This window comes from Epinephelus fuscoguttatus, linkage group LG19 (assembly GCF_011397635.1).
Source record: "Epinephelus fuscoguttatus linkage group LG19, E.fuscoguttatus.final_Chr_v1".
In the NCBI taxonomy this organism is placed as follows: Eukaryota; Metazoa; Chordata; class Actinopteri; order Perciformes; family Serranidae; genus Epinephelus; species Epinephelus fuscoguttatus.
In genome coordinates this window covers 40,460,676-40,479,371 of record NC_064770.1, presented here as the reverse complement: position 1 = coordinate 40,479,371, position 18,696 = coordinate 40,460,676, and the positions used below count along the sequence as shown (strand labels likewise).

The following is an 18,696-nucleotide window of genomic DNA, read 5'->3' as shown; positions in this document are numbered from 1 at the left end:
GAATAGCTTAATAGATACCATGGTGCAGAAGGCAGGAAAACCAGGTTTTTCAGGGTGTTTAGAGCATACTAACATGATCTGGCACCAGATTCAGGCAGTGAAGATTAACAAAAGGGACCTGCATGTAGTATTTTTAGATCTTGCAAATGTGTTTGGTTCAGTACCGCACAGCCTCATTTGGAGTGCGTTTGACTACTTCAGAGTGCCACAGGTAGTTGTCAACTTAGTGAAAGCATACTTTCAGGATATTAGGTTGTGTCTAAGTACAGCAGGTTTCACAACAGGTTGGCAGAGGCTAGAAATAGGCATCATGGCAGGGTGTACAATTTCTCCATTAGCATTTACTATGGCGATGGAAGTAATCATCAGGGCTTCTAAGTGGGTGGTAGGTGGAGAGAGACGGCAGAATGGGTTGCATCTTCCACCAGTTAGGGCTTACATGGATGACATGACACTGGTGACCACAACACTGCCATGTACAAAGAGGCTACTAGAGAAGGTAAACAAGAACCTCAAGTGCGTCAGCATGAAGATCAAGCCTAGTAAATCTAGTGATAGGAAGTTTGTCGTAGATGATGAGGAAATCCCAACAATTAGGGAAAAGTCAGTAAAGAGCTTAGGTAGGTGGTACAATGTGGAGTTGAATGATGAGGAACAGGTGGTGAAATTTAGAAAAGATGTGGCTGAAGGATTGGATAGAATAGATAAATCAGAACTTCCAGGAAAGTTGAAGTTGTGGTGTTTGCAATTTGGGCTATATCCTAGGTTAATGTGGCCACTGTCAGTTTATGAAATTCCAATATCTGTTCTCCTATCTGTGCTCCTATATTAGGAAGTGGTTGGGTGCTCCTAGGTGCCTAAGTAGTGTTGCATTGTATGGAAAAGGGATACTTCAGCTGCCAGTATCTAGTTTAACAGAGGAATTTAAATGTACCAAGGTCAGGACAGAGCTCTTGTTATCTGGGAGTAAGGACGTGGTAGTTAGGAGTGTGGTTCCAAATCCAACCAAGGGGAGGAAGTGGATCGGCAGTTCAGGAGGCAGAGGCAGCTCTTAGGCATGCAGAAATTGTAGGTAATGTTCAGTTTGGCCGGGGAGGCCTGGGGCTTGGCTCAGGCAAACCGGTATGGAATAAAGCAGGTCTCAAAGATAAAAGAAAGCTGGTCGTGGAACAGATACGTAGACAGGAGGAGATGCTAAGGGGTGCAAAGGTAGTGGCCCAGGCTAAACAGGGACAGTGGTTGAACTGGGAAAGTGTAGAGAAGAGGAAGCTTAGTTGGAGGGACCTGTGGAGTATGGAGGAGAATCGTATTAGATTCCTGGTAGGGGCTACATACGATGTGTTATCAGCCCCCCAGAACCTAAAACTGTGGGTAAATGAGGACCCATCATGCCCATTGTGTTCACGTACCGCAACCTTAAAGCATATTTTGTCAGGCTGTAAAGTTAGCTTGTCACAAGGCCGATATACATGGCGACATAACCAGGTGTTGAAATGTTTAGCTGCAGGCATCGAAGGGAAACAAAGACAGGTGAATTCAGAAGGTGAGGATAGGAGTTTAGCAATTCAGTTTGTCCGCGAGGGAGAGAAATACAGAAGGGATAAGTTAGTAAGGAGGCAAGGGTGTGGCCGTCTAGAAGGTGCTTGTCATTGGGAAATGCAAGTAGATTTAGGGGGAAAGCTTGTTGTTCCCCAGGAAATAGTTTGTACCAGGCAGAGGCCTGACTTAGTGTTGTGGTCAGTGAGTCAACGGATAGTTTATTTGGGAGCGTATCTATGTTTCCCGGGTTCTGTGTTCTGCACTTAACCCTGCAAAAAAGGTTCTATGTTGCCCGCTCAACCAAGCAGGAAACATAGAACCCTGGAAACATAGGAATGACCCCGTTTATTTCATTGAGCTGACAGTTCCTTGGGAAGACTCAGTGGAAGAAGCCTATGAAAGAAAAAAGCTTAGATATGCAGACTTAGGAGCAGAAGCTGAGCAGCAAGGATGGAAGACTAGGATTTGTCCAGTGGAAGTGGGGTGTAGGGGATTCATAGCAAGATCAGCTGTCTCGCTCCTGGGGGAACTCGGAGTGCGGGGACAGAGTTTGAGGAAGACAGTGAGGGAAATGTCAGATGAAGCAGCCAGAGCTAGTCAGTGGATTTGGATGAGAAGAAATAATGTCAGTTGGGGCCAGCAGGGGGAACTACTAAGCAGGGTACATAACTCCTTGAGATCAGGTGGAGAGATCCACTTCCTCTCGGGAGGAAATCCAGGAAGAGGAAGGTTATTTAAGTGTGGGAGTGGCCTATTTGAATCCATTTTGTTTGAGACCATGCTGCAAGGTGAGTGTGTTTGCTGATCCTGTGAGTTTATCTATCTCCTTTAACTTTAGCTTATATTGTAGTTATGCTATGTAGCGTGTGAAATAGAGTGTGGTGAATGTGCTAGGAAAGGTAGTATCAGCACTGTCTCTACCTGGAGCTCGCATGTAAAAGCCTGGGTTTGGTTGAAGGTGGCAGTGCTGTTTGGGCTGAGAAAGCCATGTGTAAGTAAGGTAAAGGAGGTTATTGGGTTGGTGCGGGGAGCAGTGAGACCTGGCATTAGGGGAGTGTCTCTGGGACGCCAGAGATCACTGTCTAGCCTCCTGGAGGTGTCGTGGGACCAACTAGACGAAACACTGGTGAAAGGAGGTTCCCACCTGATGACCCCAAAGACATGCTAGTTATCACTGCTCACTGGTCTGTATAGTTAAGCCTTGCCATAATAGCTTATCATAGGGCTTAGGAGGTTATTCACTGAGTGCTGATCCTTTCTCTAGAGCACAAACTTCTTGTGTTTATTTGAATTGTTTACATGAACAAGAAGAGTGAAAATGAGATTGTCTCTGTTAAGCCATGTTTAATGTGCATTTTGAATCAACTAAACTTTAAATCACTTCACAGAAACTCTGCCCCCCACTAGTGGACACTGACACAGACACACCACCGCACAAGTATAAATGTTTAAAAAGGGTTAAAGCCGACACACAACGATAAATCTGCCTTTAAATGAAAAATATGTATTTTTGGTTTTGGGGTGAAATGTCCCTTTAATGGTTCAGGTCAGTTGTGATGAAACAACATCTTGTTCTGTCTGGACCAAACATGAGAACAAACATGCAGCGTCCACAGAAATATTGAGAATGATTCTTCATTGATTATTAATGACATGTTCTGCATCACTGTAAATATCACACATGACTTCATACAACAGACTGATGTGACTTTACTGCATCACTTCTTCTTTATGTGTCTTTATTCAACTCACCAAATAAACACTATGTGGTCATAAGTATGTGGACAGCCCCAGGTCCAAATCAAAACATCCATGAGACAAGTCCGATTCAAACCGGTCACATCCTTCTGTCCCTGTGGTGTCTGTCTTCAGATTTATCAGCCTCTCGTTAGACATTAAAGGAGCCTCTCTGATCGACCAGCTGCTGCAGGTTCTGTCTGACATCACTGAAGTACTGCTGAATCTCACACCTCTGCCTGTCGTACCTGTGCTCATAATACACCTCAAAGTATTCGTCATAGCTGCCGAAAGGATGCATGTCATAGAGTTTTGAATCTTCATCCACATAAAATTTACCTTCAGGGACCAAGACGCGAGTCATCCGTTTCATGGAAGACTTTTCCTCAATCATCTCCTTGTGCTTCCTGAACAGCGGGTCAATGTCGCTCTGGTATACTGAGAGGATTCGCTGCACAGGGTCGCAGGTTTGAATCCCTCCGAGTCTCACCAGGTGAATCAGCATCTGGACGTGGAAGGCTGCCCCGTTCACCCAGGCCTTCAGAGCCGGAGACGTCATGTGTCCGTCCTTCACCATGGAGTTCTTCAGCTTGGTGAGGGCGGCGCTCAGCTGGCACTCGATCCGGCTGATGTTGCTCCTCAGTTCGTCGTCGTCGTTGATGTTCATCATGCATCTCTTCAGGCACTCGTCAATCTGGTCCCAGACCTCAGACGCCTTCTCCTCAGCAAACACACAACGCAGAGCGTCCTTCGTGCTCTCCTCTGGTGGACTGAAGGTAATGACATCGATGAAGACGGCGACAGCCAGCGCTCCGAGGCCCGCCAGTTGAGGAGCTGACTCCAAGCCAGCCAGCTTGTCCACCAGGTTCTTGATCAAGTCTGCAGCAACATCACCCGCCTCCATTTTCCTTGTCTCGTAGTGTTGCCTCAGGTTGTCTGAAGACTCAAGACTGGTGAACATCTTGATGCTCCTGCTGACTCTCAGATCTGGACCTTTGTCAAGCTGCTTCAGAAAACGTTCCAGTCGTTCCCTCTCGATCTGCTTCATACGCTCCCTTTCTTCACTCAAAAAATTACCCATCGTCTTGTTTCAGGGTCGGATCAAAGATGGAGGCTGTAGTGTTCTGTGTAACAATGAAACACACACAACAACACAGTGAAGATTTCCATCTGAATTATTTTAGAACCTTGTTTCTGCACTGTCACAGCTCGTCTCAACACGACTTTCAATATTTCTTAAACAGAACATAAGTTAAACCAGTGCAACATAAAGAGTGTAAATCAGTGACATCAGCAGCGTTCTGTGTTGTTTGAGTGTAAAGTGACGTGTGATGAACAAAGAAAATGACACCAAAGAAAAAAACTAAATCAGAGAACAGACCATACCTCCAGGCCGAGAGAGAAACTGACTGACTCCAGCAGCTGATACATATTTCTGAGCAGCAGCAGCAGCAGCAACACAGGCAGTGTTGCTGCTGCACTTCCTGTTTCCCTCCTTAAAGGAAAAGGCAACCCAAACGGGAAGGCAAGAGGGCGGTCACAACATTCACTGAAGCTCTGTGTTTGTTCTCATGTTGAGGCGACGTGAATGAAGTCATACAGAGACACAGGAGGCACAGCTGGGTGTGACATCACATGACCCGGGACCTGTTAGCTTTAGCTTCTGTTCAGACTCTGAATACTTCACTGCAGACAGGTTACAGACCTGAGATCAGCTGTAACAGATGAGTGTTGTTGATCAGAGGGTGAAGTGGTGAATGGGTCAGAGGGTGAAGTGGTGAACAGATCAGAGGGTGAAGTGGTGAACAGGTCAGAGGGTGAAGTGGTGAACAGGTCAGAGAGCAGTTTTTACCTGATATGAGCTCAGAGAGACTCGTCCAGACGTGATCTCAGCTCCAGTTTGTGTCTAAAGGGTATTTTCTGTGTTGTCTGAAAGTGAAAGTAAACCTAGATGAGCTCCAACAGAGCGATGGCGCCCCCTGCTGCTGCTCAGCTGCACTACAGCACAGTGGATCTGTCAGAGCACTGTTGGTGGTGAGATCCTTCCAGTGTAGACCAGATAAGATCCCCCGGTGAGAAGTGTGAGTGTTGTTGTGATAATACTGCAGATATTCTGTGGTTATTATCAGACTCTTTGGAGGAGACACGGTGGGAACAGTGAACAAGTGAATGGAAGGATGGAGGGATGAGTGGAGGATGAAAGGGTTAAAAAGATCGAGAGAAATTCAAGTGTGAATCAGAATATACAAGATTCAGATTCTGCTTGTTTAGGTTTCAGATTTCTGCACTGATGATGTCATTTCAGTCATTGATGATGTCAGCTTTATTGACAAGGTATGTGAACACATGACACCAATCTTATATCAAGGCAACAATCACCAACAACATCCGACGTCTGTGTTCAGCTGTTCTGCAAACTGTAACCACACAGTGCAAGAGAATAAATACTGAGGGGGCAGTGTAATAGATTACATTTATTCAGCTGATGTTTGTATTCAAAGTGACTTATTTAACCACGCAGATACAGTACAGGCCAAAAGTTTGGACACACCTTCTCATTCAATGCGTTTTCTTTATTTTCATGACTATTTACATTGTAGATTCTCACTGAAGGCATCAAAACTATGAATGAACACATGTGGAGTTATGTACTTAACAAAAAGGTGAAATAACTGAAAACATGTTTTATATTCTAGTTTCTTCAAAATAGCCACCCTTTGCTCTGATTACTGCTTTGCACACTCTTGGCATTCTCTCCATGAGCTTCAAGAGGTAGTCACCTGAAATGGTTTCCACTTCACAGGTGTGCCTTATCAGGGTTAATTAGTGGAATTTCTTGCTTTATCAATGGGGTTGGGACCATCAGTTGTGTTGTGCAGAAGTCAGGTTAATACACAGCCGACAGCCCTATTGGACAACTGTTAAAATTCATATTATGGCAAGAACCAATCAGCTAACTAAAGAAAAACGAGTGGCCATCATTACTTTAAGAAATGAAGGTCAGTCAGTCCGGAAAATTGCAAAAACTTTAAATGTGTCCCCAAGTGGAGTCGCAAAACCATCAAGCGCTACAACGAAACTGGCACACATGAGGACCGACCCAGGAAAGGAAGACCAAGAGTCACCTCTGCTTCTGAGGATAAGTTCATCCAGTCACCAGCCTCAGAAATCGCAAGTTAACAGCAGCTCAGATCAGAGACCAGATGAATGCCACACAGAGTTCTAGCAGCAGACCCATCTCTAGAACAACTGTTAAGAGGAGACTGCGCGAATCAGGCCTTCATGGTCAAATAGCTGCTAGGAAACCACTGCTAAGGAGAGGCAACAAGCAGAAGAGATTTGTTTGGGCCAAGAAACACAAGGAATGGACATTAGACCAGTGGAAATCTGTGCTTTGGTTGAGGATGGTTTGGATGAGTTCAAATTTGAGATCTTTGGTTCCAACCGCCGTGTCTTTGTGAGACGCAGAAAAGGTGAACGGATGGATTCCACATGCCTGGTTCCCACTGTGAAGCATGGAGGAGGAGGTGTGATGGTGTGGGGGTGTTTTGCTGGTGACACTGTTGGGGATTTATTCAAAATTGAAGGCACACTGAACCAGCATGGCTACCACAGCATCCTGCAGCGACATGCCATCCCATCCGGTTTGCGTTTAGTTGGACCATCATTTATTTTTCAACAGGACAATGACCCCAAACACACCTCCAGGCTGTGTAAGGGCTATTTGACCAAGAAGGAGAGTGATGGAGTGCTGCGGCAGATGACCTGGCCTCCACAGTCACCGGACCTGAACCCAATGGAGATGGTTTGGGGTGAGCTGGACCGCAGAGTGAAGGCAAAGGGGCCAACAAGTGCTAAACACCTCTGGGAACTCCTTCAAGACTGTTGGAAAACCATTTCAGGTGACTACCTCTTGAAGCTCATGGAGAGAATGCCAAGAGTGTGCAAAGCAGTAATCAGAGCAAAGGGTGGCTATTTTGAAGAAACTAGAATATAAAACATGTTTTCAGTTATTTCACCTTTTTTGTTAAGTACATAACTCCACATGTGTTCATTCATAGTTTTGATGCCTTCAGTGAGAATCTACAATGTAAATAGTCATGAAAATAAAGAAAACGCATTGAATGAGAAGGTGTGTCCAAACTTTTGGCCTGTACTGTACATCCAACAAGAATCATGCTAAACACGTTTGTCTGCACACACACTGTGACGACACACAGCTGGTTAAATATCAGTTACATTCACTGTCCTCTGATCATCAGTGATGTCTTCACTGTTCCACTGTCATCTGTACGTTAGCTGTTAGCCTTTAGCCATCAATCTTTAGCCGGTAGCCTTTAGCCGGTAGCCGTCAGCCTTTAGCCATCAGCCTTTAGCCATCAGCCTTTAGCCGTCAGCCTTTAGCCATCAGCCTTTAGCCGTCAGCCTTTAGCCATCAGCCTTTAGCCATCAGCCATCAGCCATTAGCCATCAGCCTTTAGCCGTCAGCCATTAGCCATCAGCCTTTAGCCATCAGCCATTAGCCATCAGCCATTAGCCATCAGCCTTTAGCCATTAGCCATCAGCCTTTAGCCATCAGCCATTAGCCATCAGCCTTTAGCCGTCAGCCTTTAGCCATCAGCCATCAGCCATTAGCCATCAGCCTTTAGCCGTCAGCCTTTAGCCATCAGCCATTAGCCATCAGCCTTTAGCTGTCAGCCTTTAGCCGTCAGCCTTTAGCCATCAGCCTTTAGCCGTCAGCCTTTAGCCATCAGCCTTTAGCCGTCAGCCTTTAGCCATCAGCCTTTAGCCATTAGCCTTTAGCCATCAGCCTTTAGCTTCAGTCTTTGTTGTTTTAACCTGTTTCTGTTGCTGAATCAGTTTGACATCCTGATCATCGACCGTCTGTCTCAAATTACTTTTTTATTTTTCCTTTGATATTTCTTCAGGTAGTGACAGAGTGGGTTTATTGCTAACTCTGACAGTGTGACGGACCATCGCAAAGGGGCGGGGCTTAGCAAAGGGTCAGTTATGCTTTTTAATTGCTTCTTTGCCATCATGTGACTATTATGATGTGCAAAATTCAGATGGAGGACAGGAAGTGATGAAGCCATGTACTGTGGTGTGAACTGGTTACAGAGGAACATGACGACATCAGAGTGTTGGATGAACTTGGAGGCAGCTCGTATCATCAGAGAAGTTAAACTCATGGTTCATGTGATCCATTAAAATGGAGAAAAGTGCTTTTTCTGTATTTTAATAAACCTGCCTTTGGTTTAATTTATTCTTTCAAGCTTTATTCCTTCTCATCTTATCTGAGTTCTGTTGTATGTTTGTGCTCCATAGATTTAATTGCAAACTACAACTGTTTAGTAAGATAAAGATGCGTTGCTGCTAACGACAGCTTGAAGTGGGGATGAGGTCTTAAAGTTTTATGGAAGGTCTTAAAAAAGTCTTAAAAAGGTATTGAAATTAACCTCAGGATCCATAAATATACCCTGGACGGGAGCGTAGCTATGTTTCCCGGGTTCTATGTTCCCCACTTACACAAAAAAGGTTCTATGTTTCCCGGGTTTTTTTAGTAAGCGAGAAACCCTTTTTGGTTGAGTGGGGAACATAGAACCTGGGAAACACAGGGATGACCCCACTTGCTAACATTAGCCAACTTTGGCTACTATTTTCTGTCTTCTATTGTTATGTCAACTGTTCCATGAGCTAACATTACTCGCTAACATTAGGCAACTTTGGCTACTATTTTCTACTTGTTAGGTCAACTGTTCCGTTAGCTAACAATACTGGCTAATATTAGCTAACTTTAGCTGCTATTTTATAGATCAATTGTTTTCAGAGGTCTGTCTGGTGAGTTGTTGTTAACAATCTGGGTCATGGCCTAAGTCACAGACAAGTCGTCACAGTACATTGTGATTATATCCAACTCAAAGTGTGTTGAGTTTAATGCTTTAATGTTTAAGTTTGACATTAGCTGACTTAGCTCCTTGAGACACAAGTTGTTTTTTTATCCACATGCTGCTGTTTTTTTTTCCCCTTCACCTCTTTACGTCTTATTTTCAGGACGTAGCAGCCTTAGTTGTTTTTTCCTAATCTGATTGATTGCACAGTCGTAAACAGCACAAATCATAAGCATGTTTGGAGTTAGTCGTCTGTGCCTCGAGTTACCTGCCCTCCATCTGGACAGTGCACCACTGTATGATGTCATATGCATCAGCAGCTATTGTTGTTAGTGTTTGAACTGGTCTCTCCCAAACAGAGAACCAACCAGTGATGTGTACTGGTTGTTTTGGGAAAGGTGATGGAGAGAGCCATTCCCTTTTGTTGCCGTGATGTAAAGTGATTTATGGAGATCCAACATCCTCCCATGAGGATGCAGTGTGGTGGAGGTAAGGAGATACATTAAAGGAGCCTCTCTGGTCGACCAGCTGCTGCAGGTTCTGTCTGATGTCGCCAAAGTACTGCTGACTCTCACACCTCTGCCTGCTGTACCTGTGCTCATAATACGCCTCAAAGTATTCGTCATAGGTGTTTTTGGGATCTATGACGTGGCCCATTGAGTCTTCATCAAACAGGTAGTGAACAGGTTGGTCAAATAAAACCACCACTCTCATGTAGCATTTTTTCCTGATTATCTCCTTGTGCTCCTTGAACAGTGTGTCCAGGTCGCTCTGGTATACTGAGAGGATTCGCTGCACAGGGTCGCAGGTTTGAATCCCTCCGAGTCTCACCAGGTGAATCAGCATCTGGACGTGGAAGGCTGCCCCGTTCACCCAGGCCTTCAGAGCCGGAGACGTCATGTGTCCGTCCTTCACCATGGAGTTCTTCAGCTTGGTGAGGGCGGCGCTCAGCTGGCACTCGATCCGGCTGATGTTGCTCCTCAGTTCGTCGTCGTCGTTGATGTTCATCATGCATCTCTTCAGGCACTCGTCAATCTGGTCCCAGACCTCAGACGCCTTCTCCTCAGCAAACACACAACGCAGAGCGTCCTTCGTGCTCTCCTCTGGTGGACTGAAGGTAATGACATCGATGAAGACGGCGACAGCCAGCGCTCCGAGGCCCGCCAGTTGAGGAGCTGACTCCAAGCCAGCCAGCTTGTCCACCAGGTTCTTGATCAAGTCTGCAGCAACATCACCCGCCTCCATTTTCCTTGTCTCGTAGTGTTGCCTCAGGTTGTCTGAAGACTCAAGACTGGTGAACATCTTGATGCTCCTGCTGACTCTCAGATCTGGACCCTCGGGGAGTCGCTTCACAAAATTTTCCAGTTCTTCCTTTTCCCTCTCCTTCAAACGCTCCTCTATTTTGCTCAACAAGTCACCCATTGTCTTGTTTCCAGGGTTGGATCAAAGATGGAGGTTGTAGTTTTCTGTGTAAACCTGAAACACACACAACAACACACATTGAAGATTTCCATCTGAATTATCGTAGAAAGCACATTCACTGACGCTTTGTATTTCTCCTCATGTTGACGCAGCTCAAGTTCACACCTTACAACTTGTTGTCGTGCTGTTCACACAACACAACCTGCTGTCTTTAATCAGGAGTCTGGAAGTTTCCACATTACACACAGTACACATTCAAAGATGTTTCACTAGGAGGAGTCCACGTGAGTCTGTCATGATGACTCGGGGTTGGGGGAGTGCTAACGAAATATTATCAAAGTCAGAAAGTGACAAAGCAACATTCTGAGTGAGATATTAGAAGAAATCATACAGAAACATTTTGTGCAATAGTCCACCTTCCACCCTCTCTCCCTCCCTGTCAAACTGCTCTGCAGAAGTACACACTCTGTAGTACAGTGAGTCTGGATTCCGACAGGAGTAACAGAGTGACAGAGAGTGAAGTGGTGAACAGGTCAGAGAGACTCGTCCAGACGTGATCTCAGCTCCAGGTTGTGTGTGAACAGAGTGATGCTGCAGATCTGTTTTCATCAGCCCCACCCTCACCCTCAGCTGCACCATTAAAGAGACATGAACACATGAATGCATCAATAATCACAAGCCAACACTGTGATATAAACATTAGCGTGAGATGGGCCACTCTGTATCAGGATGTTAATACTTTTATTAAAGAACTGAGAGAAGGAAAGGATGACATCATGACGATGTCATGTTTCAGGGATGAAGTACTGAAGAACAATTTTTAACTACTTGTACTTAATGTATTTCACTTCCTCCTCCACCACCTCTCAGGTAAATACTGAACAGGTGCTTTGACGTGACACATCAGCTTTATTACAGAACAGTTACAGGAAACAAACAGATAAAATCAAGTAAACAAAACTGAAGAAGAGACGTTAATATAAACTGATATGCACACATATATGTAGGTGTATATATGAATATATATAAAAAGCATCAACAACACATAGTGTCAGTATTCAAGTGTTCTGTAGACTGTAAACAAACACACAATGCAAGAGTATAATTACTGAAGGGGCAGTGTAATAGATTACATTACATTTATTTGGCTGAAGCATTTAACCCTATGGCTTCAGTCAGTGTGCTGAGCTGCTACATTCAGACCTTTTCTTTAGATGACTTCATATATGTATGTAAGTATACAGTGGGTGCTTATGTACAGGACACACCAACAGTCAGCTACAGTTGCTGCTCCCAGCTGGAGGCTCTCTGACTGCCGACTGGGATCCAGTTTCATTATCCAGCCACTGGGCCTGGGCTCACTCTCCCTTCTTCCATCCTGATGCTGTTCATTAATCCTCTCTTGGGCCTGAGTTGATGACGGCAGTTGATGTTGGACGCCCACATTAGGCCCCCTCATGGCCCGTTTTAGTTGATTTCTACATGTCTATAGAGTACACACAGCAGGCAGGATCTATAGATGGATGATACATAGAACAAACTGCTCTCATGCACTGTTAGTACATACGCCTTTGAAATGTAATGCACCACAGTTCATATATAATTAATGTGTATATAACCCACCTAATCAGGAAGGCTGTGATCATGTGACTAAAGCACTGACGTGAGTAAAGTAGGAGGTAGTATTAAAAGCAAAAGTCTGTCTAAGAGTCCGTACACATGCTGTGTTTTTTGCACCTTCAAATTCATTGTTTTCCATGAGGACGTGCAGCAGGTGAGCTCATGACCAGAGCGGCTGCACCCTGAGATAAACTGTTCAACTTCTGGAGTGCAATGGCATGACCTCATGTCATGTGACGAGGACGAACCAATCACAGCCCACAGATATCTTTCCTTCCTCAGTAAATATCAGTGTGTGATAAATATGGAGGAGGAGCTGATCATGTTAGTGCAGAGCTGTCAGAGCGTCACATCTGTCCCACACACACACAGGAAGTAGATCAGCTCTGACCTCAGGGTTTCAGGTAAACAGGCTGTGATACAGTGCTGGTTATGGTCGCTTAGCAACCTCAGACACAACCTGCTGCTGCACTCTTGAAAGCTTGCTCAAAAAAGGCACAATAGTAAGCGCCCAGTACCCAACATTGTGTTTTCCAGGTGGTTAAAGTTGCAGCATGTGTACGGGCCCTAAGGAGGCAGGTTTGGGTGGACGGGTCAAACAAACACAGGACTGTCCTCCAGGAGAGTTGACCCCGAGTCACTGACTGAAAACTTGTCTTCCAGGTTTTCAGTGTTGCTCCTCTGATCTCAGTGTGTTTCTGGCCTTGTTGTACATAAGTCTATTCTCCTCTTCTGCCTCCTCCTCGGCATAATGGAGCTCCCTGAGTCTTAACTGTAAACCAGGGTTTGTTACTGGGAGCGCAAAAAGTTTTAGTCGGCACAAATACGTCAGCTCTGTGACTCCAGCTGTGCCTGAAACAGGTCTGTAAGTTTAGAGATGAACCAGACAGTGATCAGAGACTCTCAGAGAGTTAATGTTGTATTAAAGTGGTACAGTGTGTTTTTATCCCTGAACATGCTGTCTGGATTCTGGCAGTTGATGGCTGAGAACCGAAACACGGAGCAGGGAGTCTGGATGTTTGAGCTGTGTTGAAGTTACCTGGTCAGCCAGGTGTGTTAAAGCCTCACTAACACAGACCTGAGGTGAGATGGAAACACCAGTCAGATTTTACTTTACTGCATCTGTTTACTTCTGTTTAACATGTCATCCATGAAAAGTTGTGTCCTTATTTTAACACTATATGGCCAAAAGTATGTGGACAGCCCCGTCCAGGTCTGAGTTAAAACATCCATGAGAAAGTCAGAGTCAAAGCAGTTGGTTTGTTAACGTCATCTGACTCAGACTCGTCTTGGTCGTGCAGGTGTTATGACTCATACTGGACTTGTCACATTACATGGGTGTTTTGACTGAATGGACTTGTCACAACCAAAACCTGCAAGACCTGGACAAGTTGTGTCAAAGTACACACAAGATCAAGATGAGTTTGCATGAAAAGACAATCAAGGCTGACACGACTCAGACTCTAAACATCCCCAATACCCAAACTATTCCGTGTCAAGAAACCCAGAAGGCCAGAACAAGTTGGAGTCAAAATACGCTTGAGATCGTTATAAGTCTAATTTGAGTCAAAACACCAGCAAAACAATCAGAATCAAATAAACCAAAACAAGCCTGAGTCACAAGGGCCCTATTTCTGTCCCTGTGGTGTCTGTCTTCAGATTTATCAGCCTCTCGTTAGACATTAAAGGAGCCTCTCTGATCGACCAGCTGCTGCAGGTTCTGTCTGACGTCACCAAAGTACTGCTGAATCTCACACCTCTGCCTGCTGTACCTGTGCTCATAATACGCCTCAAAGTATTTGTCATAGCTGGTGTTATAATCCAGGATATACCACTTTGAATCTTCATCCACCAGATATCTATTATTTGGGGCCATGAAGTAAGGCTTCTCTCTCAGACTGCACTTTGCCTGGATCATCTCCTTGTGCATCTTGAACAGTATGTCCAGGTCGCTTTGATAAGCCCAGAGGAGTTCTTCCACAGGGTCGCAGGTTTGAATCCCTCCGAGTCTCACCAGGTGAATCAGCATCTGGACGTGGAAGGCTGCCCCGTTCACCCAGGCCTTCAGAGCCGGAGATGTCATGTGTCCGTCCTTCACCATGGAGTTCTTCAGCTTGGTGAGGGCGGCGCTCAGCTGGCACTCGATCCACTCCATGTGGTTCCTCAGCTTGTCTCTGCTTTGAATGTTCATCATGCATCTCTGTAGGGAAATCTCGACCATATCCCAGACCTCAGACGCCTCCTCCTCAGCAAACACACAACGCAGAGCGCCCTTCGTGCTCTCCTCTGGTGGACTAGATGAAACAATGTCGATGACAATGACAATGGAGAGCGCTCCAAGGCCCGCCAGTTCAGGAGCTGGTGTCAAGTCACCCAGCTTATCCGCCAGGATCTTGATCCAGTCAGCAGCACTTTTGCCAGTCTTCTTTTTCCTCCTCTCATAGTGTTGTCTCAGATTGTCTGAGGAAGTAAGACCGGTAAACATCTCAATGTTCTTGTTGACTCTCAGATCTGGACCTTCGGCCAGTCGCTTCACAAAATGCTCCAGAAAGTTACTCTCGATCTCTCTCATGTGCTCCTCACTTATGGTCGGATTACAAAACACATTACCCATCTCCTTGTTTCAGGATCAGATGACAGATGGAGGTTGTAGTTTTGTGTAACACTGCAAAAAAAAACCACAACAACAGTGAAATTTGTCATCATGACCTTTAAACATTGTCTCTACGTCAACTGAAGCTTTGTATTCCACTTCATGTTGAAGCAGCGTCCATGAGGCTGTGGTCAAAACTATCACAGTGTTTGGGCGGTAAAGAAACCCCAGAACAAGTTCATGGTATTAAATTCACGTTTTTCTGTTCTAATGTAAGCTGCTAACGTTAGCATGTCCACCAAACCAGCTTAACACCTACAGTTGTAATGTAGCGTTACGTTTACTTCAAATCAAAGAACGTAAAATGAGCCCGCTCCATTAGAGGTAAAAATCCAGATCTAAGAGACTATTCTTATATAATGTTGGCGTGACCTGAGACCTGTTAGCTTTAGCTTCAGTCCTTTGGGTTTGGTCTCAGCCTATTAGCTTAAGCCTCAGTCTGTTAGCATGATATACTGACTTCAGACATGTTAGCTTTAGCCTCAGTCTGTTAGCAAGATATCTAATGACCTGAGACATGTTAGCTTTAGCATCAGTCTGTTAGCTTTAGCCTTGAACTGTTGGCATGACATCATGACCTGAGACCTGTTGGCTTTGACCTCAGTCTGTTAGCATGATATCATGACCCGGGACCTGTTAGCTTTAGCCTCAGTCTGTTAGCATGATATCATGACCTGGGACATATATATACATACACACACACACACACACACACACACATATATATATATATATATACACACACACACATACATGTATACCAAAATACAGAATATACAAACTTTTAAGGCCTTTTTGAGGGTTTGGATCTACCCCTCTGTCTCTAACACACACCCACGTCTTAAATCGAACTTCTGCCCTGCCTCAGTCTGTTAGCATGATGTCACGTACAATACGTAGCCACCAGGTTCTTAAAAACAAGCAACACAAGAAGCGATACAACTGATCAGTTAAAGAAAATAATCAAACATGAGGACTTGCTGATCTTAATAAGCAAATCAAATTTATTTATGTAGGACATATAAAAACACCAGCATTTGACTAAAGTGCTGTACAAATTAAAATAATTACACGTAAATATACAGAATTAAAATAGGCACAAGAAATAAACAAACTCATAGAATAGAAATATATGGCAATACATTTTAAGATATGTTTATTTTACTATTTAGTTTATATACATTTCAAAGAGGTGCATTTGATTTGATGTAATATAATTTTGAATATACAAATTCAAACTCTTATTTTTTTATTTCTTTTTGCCGCAGGCTCGTTATAAAACTGATTCATATCTGCTCCTATTAAATATTTTCATATTAAGAATAATGTCTCTGTGAATAAAGCTGAACAGGTTACAGACCTGAGATCAGCTGTTAAGGATGATTCCAGTGGTTGTTGATCAGACAGTGAAGTGGTGAACAGATCAGAGAACAGTTTTTACCTCAGCTTAGAGAGACTTGTCCAGACGTGATCTCAGCTCCAGTTTGTGTGTGACAGACTGAACATAGTGATGCTGCAGATCTGTTTTCATCAGCCCCACCCTCACCCTCAGCTGCACCATTAAAGAGACATGAACACATGAATGCAGGACTGATATCAGACAGAAGGGTCAACTCATTAGACTCAGTCACTCCTTCAGAATCAACCAGCTCAAACTCAGTGGAGTGGGTGGATTCAAAGGTTCCTTCAAATGTCAATGTCGGATGTTTGTGATAAACTGAAGGATGAAGTGTTCCTTTATGTGTTGGATGTTTGTGATAAACTGAAGGATGAAGTGTTCCTTTATGTGTTGGATGTTTGTGATAAACTGAAGGATGAAGTGTTCCTTTATGTGTTGGATGTTTGTGATAAACTGAAGGATGAAGTGTTCCTTTATGTGTTGATGTTTGTGATAAACTGAAGGATGAAGTGTTCCTTTATGTGTTGATGTTTGTGATAAACTGAAGGATGAAGTGTTCCTTTATGTGTTGGATGTTTGTGATAAACTGAAGGATGAAGTGTTCCTTTATGTGTTGATGTTTGTGATAAACTGAAGGATGAAGTGTTCCTTTATGCGTTGGATGTTTGTGATAAACTGAAGGATGAAGTGTTCCTTTATGCGTTGGATGTTTGTGATAAACTGAAGGATGAAGTGTTCCTTTATGCGTTGGATGTTTGTGATAAACTGAAGGATGAAGTGTTCCTTTATGTGTTGATGTTTGTGATAAACTGAAGGATGAAGTGTTCCTTTATGTGTTGATGTTTGTGATAAACTGAAGGATGAAGTGTTCCTTTATGTGTTGATGTTTGTGATAAACTGAAGGATGAAGTGTTCCTTTATGTGTTGGATGTTTGTGATAAACTGAAGGATGAAGTGTTCCTTTATGCGTTGGATGTTTGTGATAAACTGAAGGATGAAGTGTTCCTTTATGTGTTGATGTTTGTGATAAACTGAAGGATGAAGTGTTCCTTTATGTGTTGATGTTTGTGATAAACTGAAGGATGAAGTGTTCCTTTATGTGTCGGATGTTTGTGATAAACTGAAGGATGAAGTGTTCCTTTATGTGTTGATGTTTGTGATAAACTGAAGGATGAAGTGTTCCTTTATGTGTTGATGTTTGTCATAAACTGAAGGATGAAGTGTTCCTTTATATGTCGGATGTTTGTGATAAACTGAAGGATGAAGTGTTCCTTCATGTGTTGATGTTTGTGATAAACTGAAGGATGAAGTGTTCCTTTATGTGTTGATGTTTGTGATAAACTGAAGGATGAAGTGTTCCTTTATGTGTTGGATGTTTGTGATAAACTGAAGGATGAAGTGTTCCTTTATGTGTCGATGTTTGTGATAAACTGAAGGATGAAGTGTTCCTTAATTAGTTGGATGTTTGTGATAAACTGAAGGATGAAGTGTTCCTTTATGCGTTGGATGTTTGTGATAAACTGAAGGATGAAGTGTTCCTTTATGCGTTGGATGTTTGTGATAAACTGAAGGATGAAGTGTTCCTTTATGTGTTGATGTTTGTGATAAACTGAAGGATGAAGTGTTCCTTTATGTGTCGGATGTTTGTGATAAACTGAAGGATGAAGTGTTCCTTTATGTGTTGATGTTTGTGATAAACTGAAGGATGAAGTGTTCCTTTATGTGTTGATGTTTGTCATAAACTGAAGGATGAAGTGTTCCTTTATGTGTTGGATGTTTGTGATAAACTGAAGGATGAAGTGTTCCTTTATGTGTTGATGTTTGTGATAAACTGAAGGATGAAGTGTTCCTTTATATGTCGGATGTTTGTGATAAACTGAAGGATGAAGTGTTCCTTCATGTGTTGATGTTCGTGATAAACTGAAGGATGAAGTGTTCCTTTATGTGTTGATGTTTGTGATAAACTGAAGGATGAAGTGTTCCTTTATGTGTTGGATGTTTGTGATAAACTGAAGGATGAAGTGTTCCTTTATGTGTTGATGTTTGTGATAAACTGAAGGATGAAGTGTTCCTTTATGTGTTGGATGTTTGTGATAAACTGAAGGATGAAGTGTTCCTTTATGTGTCGATGTTTGTGATAAACTGAAGGATGAAGTGTTCCTTTATGTGTCGGATGTTTGTGATAAACTGAAGGATGAAGTGTTCCTTTATGTGTCGGATGTTTGTGATAAACTGAAGGATGAAGTGTTCCTTTATACATACAGCACATACTTTACCTTCAATGTGCTGATAATTACAGAAGATATTAATCCCACAACTGGGAAATGCACACGTTACAGCAGCTCAAGAATCATTACGTCATGGGCTTCGTCAGTCAGGTTTGAATGTAGGTACTTATGGCAAGCCGTTTTAACATTTAATCACTAAGTTTGACTATC

General features: G+C 43.5%; 1 protein-coding gene across 2 annotated transcripts; it reads right to left on the bottom strand.

Annotated features, from left to right (window-relative positions):
* Positions 1-3,257: 3,257 nt before the first annotated feature.
* LOC125879309 (uncharacterized) lies at positions 3,258-5,236 on the bottom strand. Of its 2 annotated transcripts, XM_049561140.1 has the most exons (3): positions 5,129-5,199; positions 4,663-4,991; positions 3,258-4,400 (listed from the first exon to the last, which is right to left on the bottom strand). In XM_049561140.1, the coding sequence occupies exon 3, from the start codon at positions 4,355-4,357 to the stop codon at positions 3,428-3,430; it is 930 nt and encodes a 309-aa protein (XP_049417097.1). In that variant the 5' UTR covers positions 4,358-4,400; positions 4,663-4,991; positions 5,129-5,199; the 3' UTR covers positions 3,258-3,427. The 2 variants fall into 2 exon arrangements, with proteins under 2 accessions (XP_049417097.1, XP_049417098.1); XM_049561141.1 differs by lacking the exon at positions 4,663-4,991 and having other exon boundaries at positions 5,129-5,236.
* Positions 5,237-18,696: the final 13,460 nt, after the last annotated feature.

Coding starts and splice junctions, on each gene's coding strand:
- LOC125879309 (XM_049561141.1), bottom strand. CDS start 4,357: ATGGGTAATTTTTTGAGTGAAGAAAGGGAGCGTATGAAGCAGATCGAG.